General features: G+C 40.2%; 1 protein-coding gene across 1 annotated transcript in view; it reads right to left on the reverse strand.

The window, feature by feature from the left end:
- DNAH8 (dynein axonemal heavy chain 8) overlaps positions 1-12434 on the reverse strand; it is a 315366-nt gene that overhangs the window by 102739 nt on the left and 200193 nt on the right. The window contains exons 70-73 of the mRNA XM_052649575.1: positions 8963-9100; positions 7212-7339; positions 6274-6445; positions 4505-4660 (exon numbers count right to left, since the gene is read on the reverse strand). Of these exons, the coding sequence (XP_052505535.1) occupies positions 4505-4660; positions 6274-6445; positions 7212-7339; positions 8963-9100 (594 nt within the window). The remainder of the gene's footprint in view (positions 1-4504; positions 4661-6273; positions 6446-7211; positions 7340-8962; positions 9101-12434) is intronic.

The following is a 12434-nucleotide window of genomic DNA, read 5'->3' on the forward strand; positions in this document are numbered from 1 at the left end:
AGGGTGGGATGATATGAAAGAGTAGCATTGAAACATGTATATTACCATATGCAAAATAGATGGCCAGTGCAGGTTCAGCGCATGAAGCAGGGCATCAGAGCTGGTGCTCTGAAACAACCAGATGGATGGGGTGGGGAGGAAGGTGGGAGGGGGTTCAGGATGGTGGGACACACATACACCTGTGGCTGATTCATGTCAATGTATGGCAAAAACCACCACAATACTGAAAAGCAATTAGCTTCCAATTAAAATAAAATTTAAAAAAAGATCCCTCATGCCACAAGCAGCCAAATAAACAGAAGAAAAAAATAAAAACTAAAAAAAAATTAAAAAGGAAGATCCATTGAGACATCAGGTGACTCAGTTCAGTTCAGTCACTCAGTCGTGTCCGACTCTTTGTGACCCCATGAATCGCAGCACACCAGGCCTCCCTGTCCATCACCAACTCCCAGAGTTCACTCAAACTCACATCCATTGAGTCGGTGATGCCATCCAGCCATCTCATCCTCTGTTGTCCCCTTTTCCTCCTGCCCCCAATCCCTCCCAGCATCAGAGTCTTTTCCAGTGAGTCAACTCTTCGCATGAGGTGGCTGAAGTACTGGAGTTTCAGCTTTAGCATCATTCCTTCCAAAGAACACCCAGGATCTCCTCCAGAATGGACTGGTTGGATCTCCTTGCAGTCCAAGGGACTCTCAAGGGTCTTCTCCAACATCAGGAGGGTGAAATTTAAAAATAGTATCTCTCACTTGCAATGAAAAAAGGTGTGGAATTGAAAAAGAAGTCTATCTTTGTCCTGTTTTAATCAAAACAGAACTAACTAAAAACAGAATATCTTGCACACGATGGAACTTTCCCCCTAGATGAATAGCTTTATTTATATACATGATGTGCTGTGCAAGACCTCACTATAAGTTGATAAGGTAAATGAATCCAAACAACGAGCTTTAACTAGCTTATTTAAATAAGATGAAATAAGGTCCCAAGAAGACTGAATGTAATTGTCCTGCTCTATTCCCCAAGAAGCAAACTCTGTTTTTGTGATGTCTTTCCCAAGTGTGATGGTTAATTTTATCTGTCAACTTGACCGGGCTAATGAATGCCCAGATAGCTGGCAAGCATTATTTCAAGGTGTGTTTGTGAGGTTGTTTCTGGAAGAGATTAGCATTTGAGTCGACAGTCTGAACAAAGATTATGGCCCTCGCCCACGTAGGTGGGCATTGTCCAATCCATTAAGGACCTGAACAGAACAGAAAGCTGGAGGAAGTGCCAATTTGTTCTCTGCATAGGTTAGGACATCCATCTTCTCCTGCCCTTGGACATCAGCTCCTGACTCTGAGGACTTCAGACTGGGCCTGGAACTGACCCCATGGCTCCTGTGGTTCTCAGGCCTTCGGGGTTTGGACTGGAACGACACCACCAGCTTTCCTGGGGCTCCAGCCTGTGGACAGCAGATCAGGGACTTCTAGCCTCCATAAGCCCATGAGCCACCCCTTCACAATAAATCTCTTTCTGTATATCTGTACCTGGATATCCTTTCAGTTCTATGTCTCTGAAAAACCCTGACTAATATACCAATTAAAGAAATAATTTTCAAATTGTTGATTTATTAAATTACCTTTTAACCACCTTTAATATCTTCATAAACGTGAAGTAATATCTTGGAGTCATAGTTTCAGGTTGGATTCACTTGATTTTTCTTATGGAGGAATACTGTGTGGTGGCCACATGAGAGCCTGTATCACCCACACAGATACTCTGGAACTAGGTCTTTACTCAGTGAACTCTTCACAGGGGAATTAAGCACATACATTCTTTATTCAGAAGTCAGAGCTGTAGGTGCTGGAAATGGCTTTGAAGATGACCTTGGCAAGGTGAAATGCAGCCCTGGACATGCCAAATATGTTTTGTTTTTCATTTATAAAGTGTTTCATTTTTCATTTTGCCTTCCTTACCGAGCACAGAAGTGACGGTTTTGCTTCATTTTCTTTTCATTTATGTGTGTTTGTGCACGTGCTTATCCACATATTCAGAAAAATACTATGCTGTCTGAGTAAAAAAGATGCAGTTCAATTTACATACATCCCAGAAGTTGGCGGTTTTTAAAATAAGGAAGTGTGTCTGATATATTTCTCTTACTTCCTCAGGAAGCTTCTTGGGATGAGGCTGCATCAGGAAGGACATGACTGAAGACTATCAATGAATTAAATGGAAAAATAAAGCCACAATCAGAAAAAATAAGACGAAGATGAGCAGGGAAATCAACAGCCAGGGAGGCAAGAGGAGTGAGGAACGGAGCAAGGAACAAGTTACAGCTGAGCTGGACCCGGGGCCTGAGTTCAGGAGGAGGAAGACCCTGGTACATACCACTCATGTACTTCTGCATATACAGCTCCTCAGAAGCTACTTTCCATCAACCCCACTTTTCTCAACTCTTCCCCTCCACTTATACTCTCTGATCTTTGCCAGGATTTTTCTGAGTTTTCTAAGTCAACATAGATTGGAGTCTTAATTAGGTGGGAGAATCTTGGGGGGTGCTCCAGAGCAATAGGCAATGTCCCCGTGCCTGCAAAGTCTTGATCTTAGAAGGAAATCTTTCACTATTTCACCACTAAATGTGGTGTTTCTTGAAGGCTTTTTGTAAATACTCTTTATCTGATTAAGGAAGGGCCCTCTTAATCTTGGACTTCCTTGGAGGCTCAGATGGTAAAGAGTCTGCCTGCAATGCAGGAGACCCAGGTTTGATCCCGGGGTTGGGAACATCCCCTGGAGAAGGGAATGGCTACCCACTCCAGTATTCTGGCCTGGAGAATTCAATGAACAGAGGAGCCTGGCGGGCTCCTGTCCATGGGGTCACAAAAAGTTGGACACGACTGAGCCACTAACTCTCCTAATCTCAGTTTGCTAGAAGTTTTGATTTTACCAACTTATTTTTTCTGCATTTATCAAGATGACCACATGGTTTTTTCTGTTTTGTTTTTTTTTTCCTGTAATGATTACACACTAATTCAATAAATGCAGAAAACATATAGATGGCATAAAACCATAAATCTAACAAGAAGTTTATGGAGTTGTTGTTGTTGTTCAGCTGCCCCGTCATATCCAACTCTTTGTGACCCCATGGAGTGCAGCACGCCAGGCCTCCTTGTCCCTCACCATCTCTGGGAGTTTGCCCAAGTTTATACTATAAGTGAAAGTCATGTCCAACTCTTTGCAACCCCATGGACTGTAGTCCAGGGAATTCTCCAAGTCAGAATACTAGAGGGAGAAGTTGTTCCCTTCTCCAGGGGATCTTTCCAACCCAGGGATCGAACCCAGGTCTTCTGCATTGAAGGTGGATTCTTTACCAGCTGAGCCACCAGGGAAACCCAAGAATACTGGAGTGGGTAGCTTGTCCCTTTCTCCAGAGGATCTCTCCAACCCAGGAATCAAACTGGGATCTCCTGCATTGCAGGTGGATTCTTTACCAGTTGAGCTACCAGGGAAGCTGAGTTTCTAATATAGTAGAGATAAAAGACAAATGTGCAAAGAACAGTAATTTAAGGCATACTTCTAGTCCACAGCAGAAATACAAGGTATGCGAGGAATCAGGACAAGCTCTATGAAGCTGTGGATTTAGGCAAGTCTCGTGAAAGGTAGTATTGGATGTGGACTCTGAATAATGCTCAAGACGTTCATCTTGGATATAAGTAAAGTGGGCAATTGGGTGGAGGAAACATTCTGGTTAGTATAATAGACACACTACAAGCAAAACTTTGGGTCCTTATGGCTTGAAACTCAGAACAACGTCGAGGAAACAGTGAATAATCCATATTGTAATACTGAATTGAAATATCAATGTCACAGGATCCTCAAAGGAACCAGGAATGTTGAAATCCTGCCCGTGTCTACCTCTGCCTTAAGAGTAACACCTTGGTCGACTCTAACTCCAATGCTGAACTCCAGAGTACGAGCACGTGCCTGAGTTAGGCTGGAGCAAGAGGCTTTAACCTGAGGAATCACAAGTCCTGTGCTTGATATTCTCCTGCAAACACAATCTCAGGGCCCAGAATAAAGCCTCATCCAACATGAGCAAAAGCAATGCAGCCAGGGCAATGGACAGAGGGCAGGAAAGTGAGACCAAGAGAGATCACAAAAGAGAGAATAATCAGCATCAGGACTTCCCTGGTGGTCCAGCGGCCAAGACTCCCTGCTCCCAATGCAGGAGGCCTGGGTTCGACTCCTGTTCAGGGTACTAGATCTCACATGATACAACCAAGAGTTCACATACTGCAACTAAAAAAGATCTCTTGTGTCACAACTAATAATCAGGGCAGTTAAATAAATTAAGTAAATATGTTTAAAAAGCAAATGATCAGAGCCTTTGCCCCAAATCACGGTCATAAAACTCAAAGGTGTGAATTAGCAATCAACTATCATAGAGATGACAATTTAATGACTAACAGATTCAACTGAAATTGTGGGAAAACTTCATGATTTCAAGAACCACCCACCAAATGGTACCTACCTGCAAGTCGTTTTCCTTTTCCTTTGATTTAATCCACGTTTTGCCTTGAGTCTGTGGGTCTATGAGGAGTGGGTATCTGGTGGCCTTTGTCACAATGATGCCATTCTGAATTGAGAGGTCGTCTCCTGGTAAGCCCTGCAGCCCCCACTCACCAATCTGCATAACAGGAAATGGATGTGGCCACGCAAAGGAAGACAAGAAAGCTTTTCTTAGTAATTAACAATGCCACAGATAATTTAAAATTTAGACTTTTTTTTTTAGATTAGGACTATGCAACATTCACATAAAAACACTCAAAGTTACAAATGTGAACCAAATGACACTAAATTTATCACCTAATAAATCCTTCCCCTAGTAACCCGAGACTGGGTGGGAGCTAGATGGGCTGGAGTTAGCAGAGACAATGAATATTCTGAGAAGTCAGAGTAGGCAAGCCCTAAGGGTTCAGCCTCTGAAATTTCCCCTTCCTGCCCTCTGGTTCTGCTCACATTGGGGAAGGGGCGCTGCACAGCTGGAGGCAGAGAAATTAGGGGACAAGAAATATCACGTTGGCATGAACTCATCAATGACAGTTTTCCAAATATTCCTTTCCAAATCAAGAAGGCGCCGTGCTCAGTCACTCCGTCATGTCCAACTCTTTGTGACCCCATAAACTGTAGCCTGCCAGGTTCCTCTGTCCATGGGATTTTCCATGAGAAAATACTGGAGTTGTTTGCCGCTTCCTACTCCAGGGGATATTCCTGACCCAGGGACAGGACCTGCAACTTCTGCATTGGCAGGGGGACTCTTCACCACTGTGCCACCTGGGAAGCCTGACTCCACATGTTCAATGAAATCACCCAAGATGCAGAGAAGCCTCCACTTCGTTAAATTATCTTAGCTCCTCTGAAGGCCATAATCAGTGTGTTTCCAATACATTATCTAGTACCTGTGGGGACCAGCTGAACACTGTTTGAATTGGAAAAGATAATTTTTTGACTTTTAAATAGAGATAACTTGAAATTAATAGCTTGGCTTCCCTAGGGAAACTGCAACTGGGGAACATATTTACAAATCAAAAATCAGCTCGTGAATACAAATTGCCTGGAAAGCATTGAATACCAGAAGAGGTCTGTAAGATATACTGAAAATTAACAATGGCATCAAATTCCTAGCAAGAAAGGTTAGTCTAGCAGTGCACGCTATCACTCAGCAATGCCAGAATGTGCTATTGTATTACACTGTTAGACATTATAAAAAGATGGTTAATAATCAAAAGAAAGTTAATAATACCAATACTTACAGTGTAGATAATGCCTATATCTTCCTAGAATGTAAGAGAATGAGATTCAATAAGAGTGGTGTGAATAATGGAGGATTATAAGAAGAGCTCAATATTAGAAAGCCTGTAGCTCAAAAATTGTCTTTTCACTCAAAGCAGTGCAATTGAAGACGTGGGTTTGATACCTGGGTTGGGAAGATCCCCTGGAGAAGGAAAGGGCAACCCCCTCCAGTATTCTTGACTGGAGAATCCCATGGACAGAGGAACCTGATGGGCCACAGTCCATGGGGTCACAAAGAGTTGGACCTGACTGAGAGACCAATTTGAAAGCAAGATTTCTTAAAATGCAAAAGAACTTTTTGTACCACAAAGAAAAAAAATTTTGTCATGCTTCACCATATTGAAAATGATCTTTCCAATTAAATGCAAAAAGAATAAGTCAGGCATACCTTGATTTCTTGTGAATAAAATGAAATTCAACTAATGATATGAGGAAAGTAACACTTACTGTTGGAGGATCCACCAACATTGAAATAAGATTCAGGTTTTCAGTGAAAGGAATCTTCCGTGCTTTCAACTCCATCTCCCATTGCTCTTTTAGCAAATAGTTCCTAAATATCTGATTGAAAGGACCAAGGTAGGACAGGAATCCAGTGCACAGCAGAATATCCCCTACCAGCCTGTTAAGAAACAATAAAGTGGATCACCAACACGTTTTAAGCTCTCCCAGTAAGGAACCTGAAAGGCCATCGGGCAGCTTCGTTACTAGGTGCAGTTCTTCTCTGCTCCCTGCTTAACACTTGGCAACAAAACATGGAGAGGGTGAAGGAGCCAGCCTAAAGGCTCCAGATGGGGTAGGAGTGGCCGCATTTCGGGTAAGTCCAGGAGCAAGAAAGAGGCTCCTTCCTGAAGCCTAGAGAGCCTGAAGCTTGACTTCCAGATGGGGAAGAAACAAGTCCTAGTCCTGTTCATATTTAGTCTTGATTAAACCACCACTTCTTTGTCTTCCTCTTTCTTCTTTCTTTTGCCATTCTCCTACTCCCCTCTCATTCCCTCTCTTTCAGTTTTCAGAAGACACCAGCCCAAGATGCCCTTCCATTTAGAACAAATTGTCAGTCTACACTTTCAAAATCCTTGAGGTGAAAGGTGTCGAACTGGAACCAGTATCTAGATTGTTCTGGCAAATCCAGATGATATCAGAAGCACCCCCACACAAATAGTGAGTTAAAAAATGTTTCACCAAGTTTTCTTCTCTCTGTTTTAGAGTGTGGGTCACTCAAGCTCTAAGCACTTTCTTAGATGGTGGGATCCTGACATGTGGACATGGAAACAGAGGAGAAAAGCACTTGAAGGAATCTGACTTTATGCTCCCCCATGTCACAAAAGGGGGCCTTTAGGGTCATGACTAAGAAGGAGAGCAATTATAACAAAGACTAAAGTTGATACCTATTAATCTGAGCTTTGAACTCTTTGCTTTGCTGAGTCCATCGGACTTTTTCTCCACTCAGTCCATCAATGAGGGTGGAAGCTGCCTGCATCTTTTTCCGGCACATGTCAGCATCATTAAGCAAATCCTACATTCATAAAAGGAGAGTGTCTCAGAGAACTTTTTAAACTGCTTAATCAAACATCCATTATATTGACATGTAATAATACCTGGAGGAATTTCTCAATGTGCAAAATAAATATAATTTAAAAATACACTGTCAGTAAAATTTTACATACTAAATTTTTATAATTCATTCATAATACAGTTATTTCACCTTACAAAATTTAAAAAGGAGCCATTTTGAAAGGGAGAATCCAAATTTCATAGCTTAAATAGGATTTCTATTAAATATTTTCAAAACAATAAATATACCTTTTAAAGTCTTGGATTTAATAATGACTCTGAGTTCTTTTCAGTTTATAAAGGATTTTTTTTCTACAGAAAAAAATATACACAACAGTAGTATGCTGCAGCCAGCTTGTATCAGTTCAAAGGAGTCAAGTGTTAACATTTTTCAGAAAATTTGTGAGCTGGCGTTAAACACAGCCACTATTAAAAACTAAATTATATAAGCTTACAATTAAGCCCATTATATTAAAGGTAATGAATAATCAAAATTCATCAATTCCTAATTGTTGACTGTATTTTTGTATTGTCTGTACTCCTGGGTTAAGTTCATCGCATCTGCATGGTGGCAATAGTATGGCGTGCTCATCTTCTCTCTCAACTGCCTCATTGATAGCTTAGAACTGACAGTGGAGGAGGTACCTAGACCCCAGAAATAAGCAAACACTGCAAGTCAAGGCTTTCTTCTCCCCTTGGCCCCCGCCCCCACATGCAGATCCTTTCCTGCATGTGCTGTTGGAGAGGATGGGGTGACATCCTCAATCCGCCCACTTTTGATGCCTGAGCGGGTGAGGGCTCTGAGCGCTGACTGGGCCCCTGGTCCAGGAGTCTTGGTCCTGTTTCTTTCTGTGGCCTGGAGTTTGATGTGGAGGGCAGTGATGCCCAGCTCCTTGCATCTCTGGGCTCCATCCTGGGCAGCCAACAAGGCAGCGAATGGAGAGGACGCATCTCGGTCAGCCTCCACCTTCATCCCACCAGTTACATGGCAGATGGCTTCCTTGCCAGAAAGATCAGTGTTGTGGATAAAAGTGCTGTTGAGGGGTGCAAAGATGTGGCCACACACCAAATACACTCTCTCCTTCAGCCGCCTGAGGGCCAAAGCTGATGCCCTGTTCTTCCTTCTTTTCTTTCCCTTTGCGAGGTCCCATTTCTGCTCATCTTCTCCAGACTCCGCCACCAGAAAGAGAGCCAAGCTGATTGTTGAACGTTTACCAGATCACCGCTGCTACAGCCTATACCATGAGGTCATATTAGGATCCCCATTTGAGGGTAAAGTTGGTAGGTTAGTCACTTCCACTGCACAATTCATAGTAAGTGTCTGATATAAATCTCAAACCCACAAACCCAGTGTTCTGACTCCAAAGTCAGTACTCCTGTGTATCACCTCACAGCAAACAATTATTAAAAACAGAAAAAAGAATGTAGAGTGTTGAAGGTCCAAAAAAAGTAGACGTGGCCAGTGAGAAAGGGCACTCAGGTCAGTATTTTTTCGTTGTAAATATCTGCCTGATCCCTAAATACAACACATATGGGGTAGCATTTCAGTATGTCATATTAGTAATTTCTGTACATTTAATCTCACCATTTTTTCATTCATTGCTGCATCAAATTTGGCTTGCACTTTATCCAGCTCAGCTTGTTTCTCATCCAGCAGTGCCTGGGCCTTGCCCAGTTCAGCGTTGGCAACTGCTAAGCGGCCCTCCTGCTTGGCCAGGTTAGCCTTAAAAGGAAGAAGAGGTGATTGGTGTAGAGGTATATTAGTGCTATGAAACTTTCATGCTTGTAATTGGTAAATAATAACACAAGTTACTACATAATTTTTGGCTTATTTGGAAGTTGTTTATTTCATTGTCTTCAGCTGGGGAAGCAGAGAAATGTCATTGAAGTTCCTTCTTTTCCTTTTAATTATTAATGTTCAATATGGAAAACACAGAAATGTATGGGAAGGAGAAAAATAATCACTTGTGATTTTACACAGAAAAGAGTCTATGAGTATTGTGTTAACAAATGGATAACTACCATTTTGGTATTTTTTTCACTTAGAGTAGTATAATCATTTCCTTACTTCGTTAAACACTTTCTTTATGAACATTAGTTACATGGCTGCATGATATACCACAATTTGGATATATCGTAATTTCCTTAACTTATATACATTTCTTCCCCCCTCCATTTTAAACTGTTATAAATACTATTAAGTATGGAAACATTTTGTATTGTTTTGATGGTAAGAATTTTTGAACTGAAATGGCTGTAATGAAAACCAGTAGCTTTTCATCTTTCTCTCAGTCCTACAGCATGATAATTACTCATTTCTTATAAATTTCAAGTAATTAATTAGTAAAGCAATATAGCTCTAGAGCTTTCTGGGGTAGAAGTTCCTTGATAACTTTCTCATTTTCTTTCTCAATATTTGCGGTTTTGAAATTAGCTTTTTCTTGGGAAATTTTCATGTCACTTAGATTTTCTAATGTATTTACAAATAACTTTAAATTTTGCCTCAATTATTTAAATCTACAATTAGTAATTATATGGATTTATGTATTATAGGCATTTATTTTTGTGTATTTTCTTGTTGATTAGTTTTTGTATTTATGTATTTACTTATTTGATAGCATTGGGTCTTTGTCGCCGCGCAGCGAGTGGGATCTTAGTTGCCTGATGAGGGGTGGAATCCACATCCCCTGCATTGGAAGGCAGATTCTTGACTACTGGACCGCCAGAGAAGTCCCTGATTAGTTTTTCATACATATCATATATATAGCTGTTGTTCAGTCACTAACTCATGTCTGACTCTTTGCGACCCCGAGGACTGCAGCAGGACAGGTTTCTCTACCCTTCACTATCTCCCGGAGCTTGCTCAAACTCATGTCCATTGAGTCAGTAATGCCATCCAACCATTTCTTCTTCTGTCATCCCCTTCTCCTCTGGCCCTGAATCTTTCCCAGCATCAGGATCTTTTCCAATGAGTTAGCTCTTATATGTATGTGTATATTGCAAAGCACCAATTCTTTAATTTTGCTACTTTTTTTGGATTTTTAACATTATTTTTATTAACTCTTTCTACTTTTACTAACCTCTGTGTGTGTGTGTGTGTGTATGTGTTTGTGCACACTTATTTATATATATATATATATATATATATATATATATATATATATATATATCCTACTCTTTAGTTCTTTGGTTCACTTAAGGGTTAAGAAGGTAGCGTTTTGGCCATCTCACAAAGTTTGACAGAAAGCAACAAAAATCTGTAAAGCAATTATCCTTCAATAAAAAATAAATAAATTTTAAAAGCTTTCATAACTAGATTTTTGTCATCATTTTCTAAACAGAATTGACTGGCTTTTTTTTTTTTTAAGTGTTCTAATTTTATTGCTTATAGTCAGAGAATGAGGTTTCAGCAATTTTTGCTTTTGGGGATTGAATCAAAGTTTTCTTTTGGGACTAAATATCATCAATTTTTGTAAATATTTCTTGGACACTAGAAATAATTTCATATACTTTGTTCATATTGAAGAAAGTCCAATGTAGCTATTCAAGCTTAAAAATAACATATTATAAAATCTCTGTATAATTACTAATTTATGCCTGCTCAGGACTAGCTAGATAAAAGCGCAAAATGAAACTGTAGAGCTCCTTGTTTAAAAATTATTAAGGACTTAAAGAGGGTAATAGCAGAGCATTAAACCAAGTATGGTCCCTTCTAAAGTTGGCCTTCTGTGTATGAGACCTGTCATGGATTGATAGTATATCCCATAATCTCAAATTATAGGAATTAAAAAAAAAACCCTCCACATAAAATATTAATGGATTTTGGCTTATGTAATTTGATGTTATTTTTATTTCATAAAGCATTATTACAATTAATTCTCACTGTGAATCATAATTTTTACCCATAAAAATAACTGCTCTTATAAGTGCTTTTTTTCTTGAATTCTACATTTACAGTAATATTTAGTGTATTTGCTATATTTGCTTATCATTTCTCTTTATTAAAACTTTCCTATTTTTAATTTTTTTTTCTATTTTTCTTCAAGTTGCCTCTGTGCACAATTTAAAGAGTCAGCCATTTGTATAAGGCTTATTATGAAAACAGTAACCCCCTGCCCACTTGCTCACCACTTTCAATTCCACAGAACAACCACTTCCAACTCTTCTAGCTTTATGGGATGGGCTGGGGGCAGGGAGTGGGGGATATTATGTGTCTGGGTGGTATATTTTGTTAATCTTTTGAACTCCTGAAAATGTATTTTTGTTCTCTCAGACATAAAGGACAATCTGGCCCAGTATAGATGGTGTATGTGCAAGAGAGAGAGTGAGATAGAATGTGTTCTTCCCTTAATACTTAAATTGCGTCCCTAAGAATCTCTTTTGGGGACTTCTCTGGTGGCCTAGTAGTTAAGACTTTGACTTCCAATGCAGGGGGTGTGGGTTTGATCCCAGGTCAGGGAGCAAGGATTCCACATGACTTGGGGCTGAAAAACCAAGACACAAAACAGAAGCACTTCTGTAACAAATTCAATAAAGACTATAAAAATGGTCCACATATAAAAAAAAAAAGAATGTCTTTTTGTTCCCTCATACATGGAGGATAAGGAAATGGCACCCCACTCCAGTACTCTTGCCTGGAGAATTCCATGGACAGAGGAGCCTGGCGGGCTACAGTCCACAGGGTCACAAAGAGCCGGACACGACTGAGCGACTCTCACTCACTTGCTCATACTGAGGGCAGTTTGGTCAGTCATTAAAGTCTCAGAGGCCAGTAATTTCCTCTGCATATGTTTTTCTGTTACTTTCTAGTATTTAGGGTTGTGGCATGACTGTGACGTCCTGATTTCTCTTCTTTTGTAAGCCATCTTCTACATTTTGTTTCTTAGGTGCCTATAAGCTTCTCTTCCTGTCTTCGAAATTTAAAACATTTCTAGGTGTTGATCTTAATTTTCATAAATTTTGTTTGGAATATAGTAATCAAATTCAATCTCCAAACCTAATTACCAAACTTAAAGATATGGCTAATTTTCTTTCATGATAGCTCAGTCATGTCTGAC

This window comes from Budorcas taxicolor, chromosome 11 (genome assembly GCF_023091745.1).
Source record: "Budorcas taxicolor isolate Tak-1 chromosome 11, Takin1.1, whole genome shotgun sequence".
Taxonomy (NCBI): Eukaryota; Metazoa; Chordata; class Mammalia; order Artiodactyla; family Bovidae; genus Budorcas; species Budorcas taxicolor.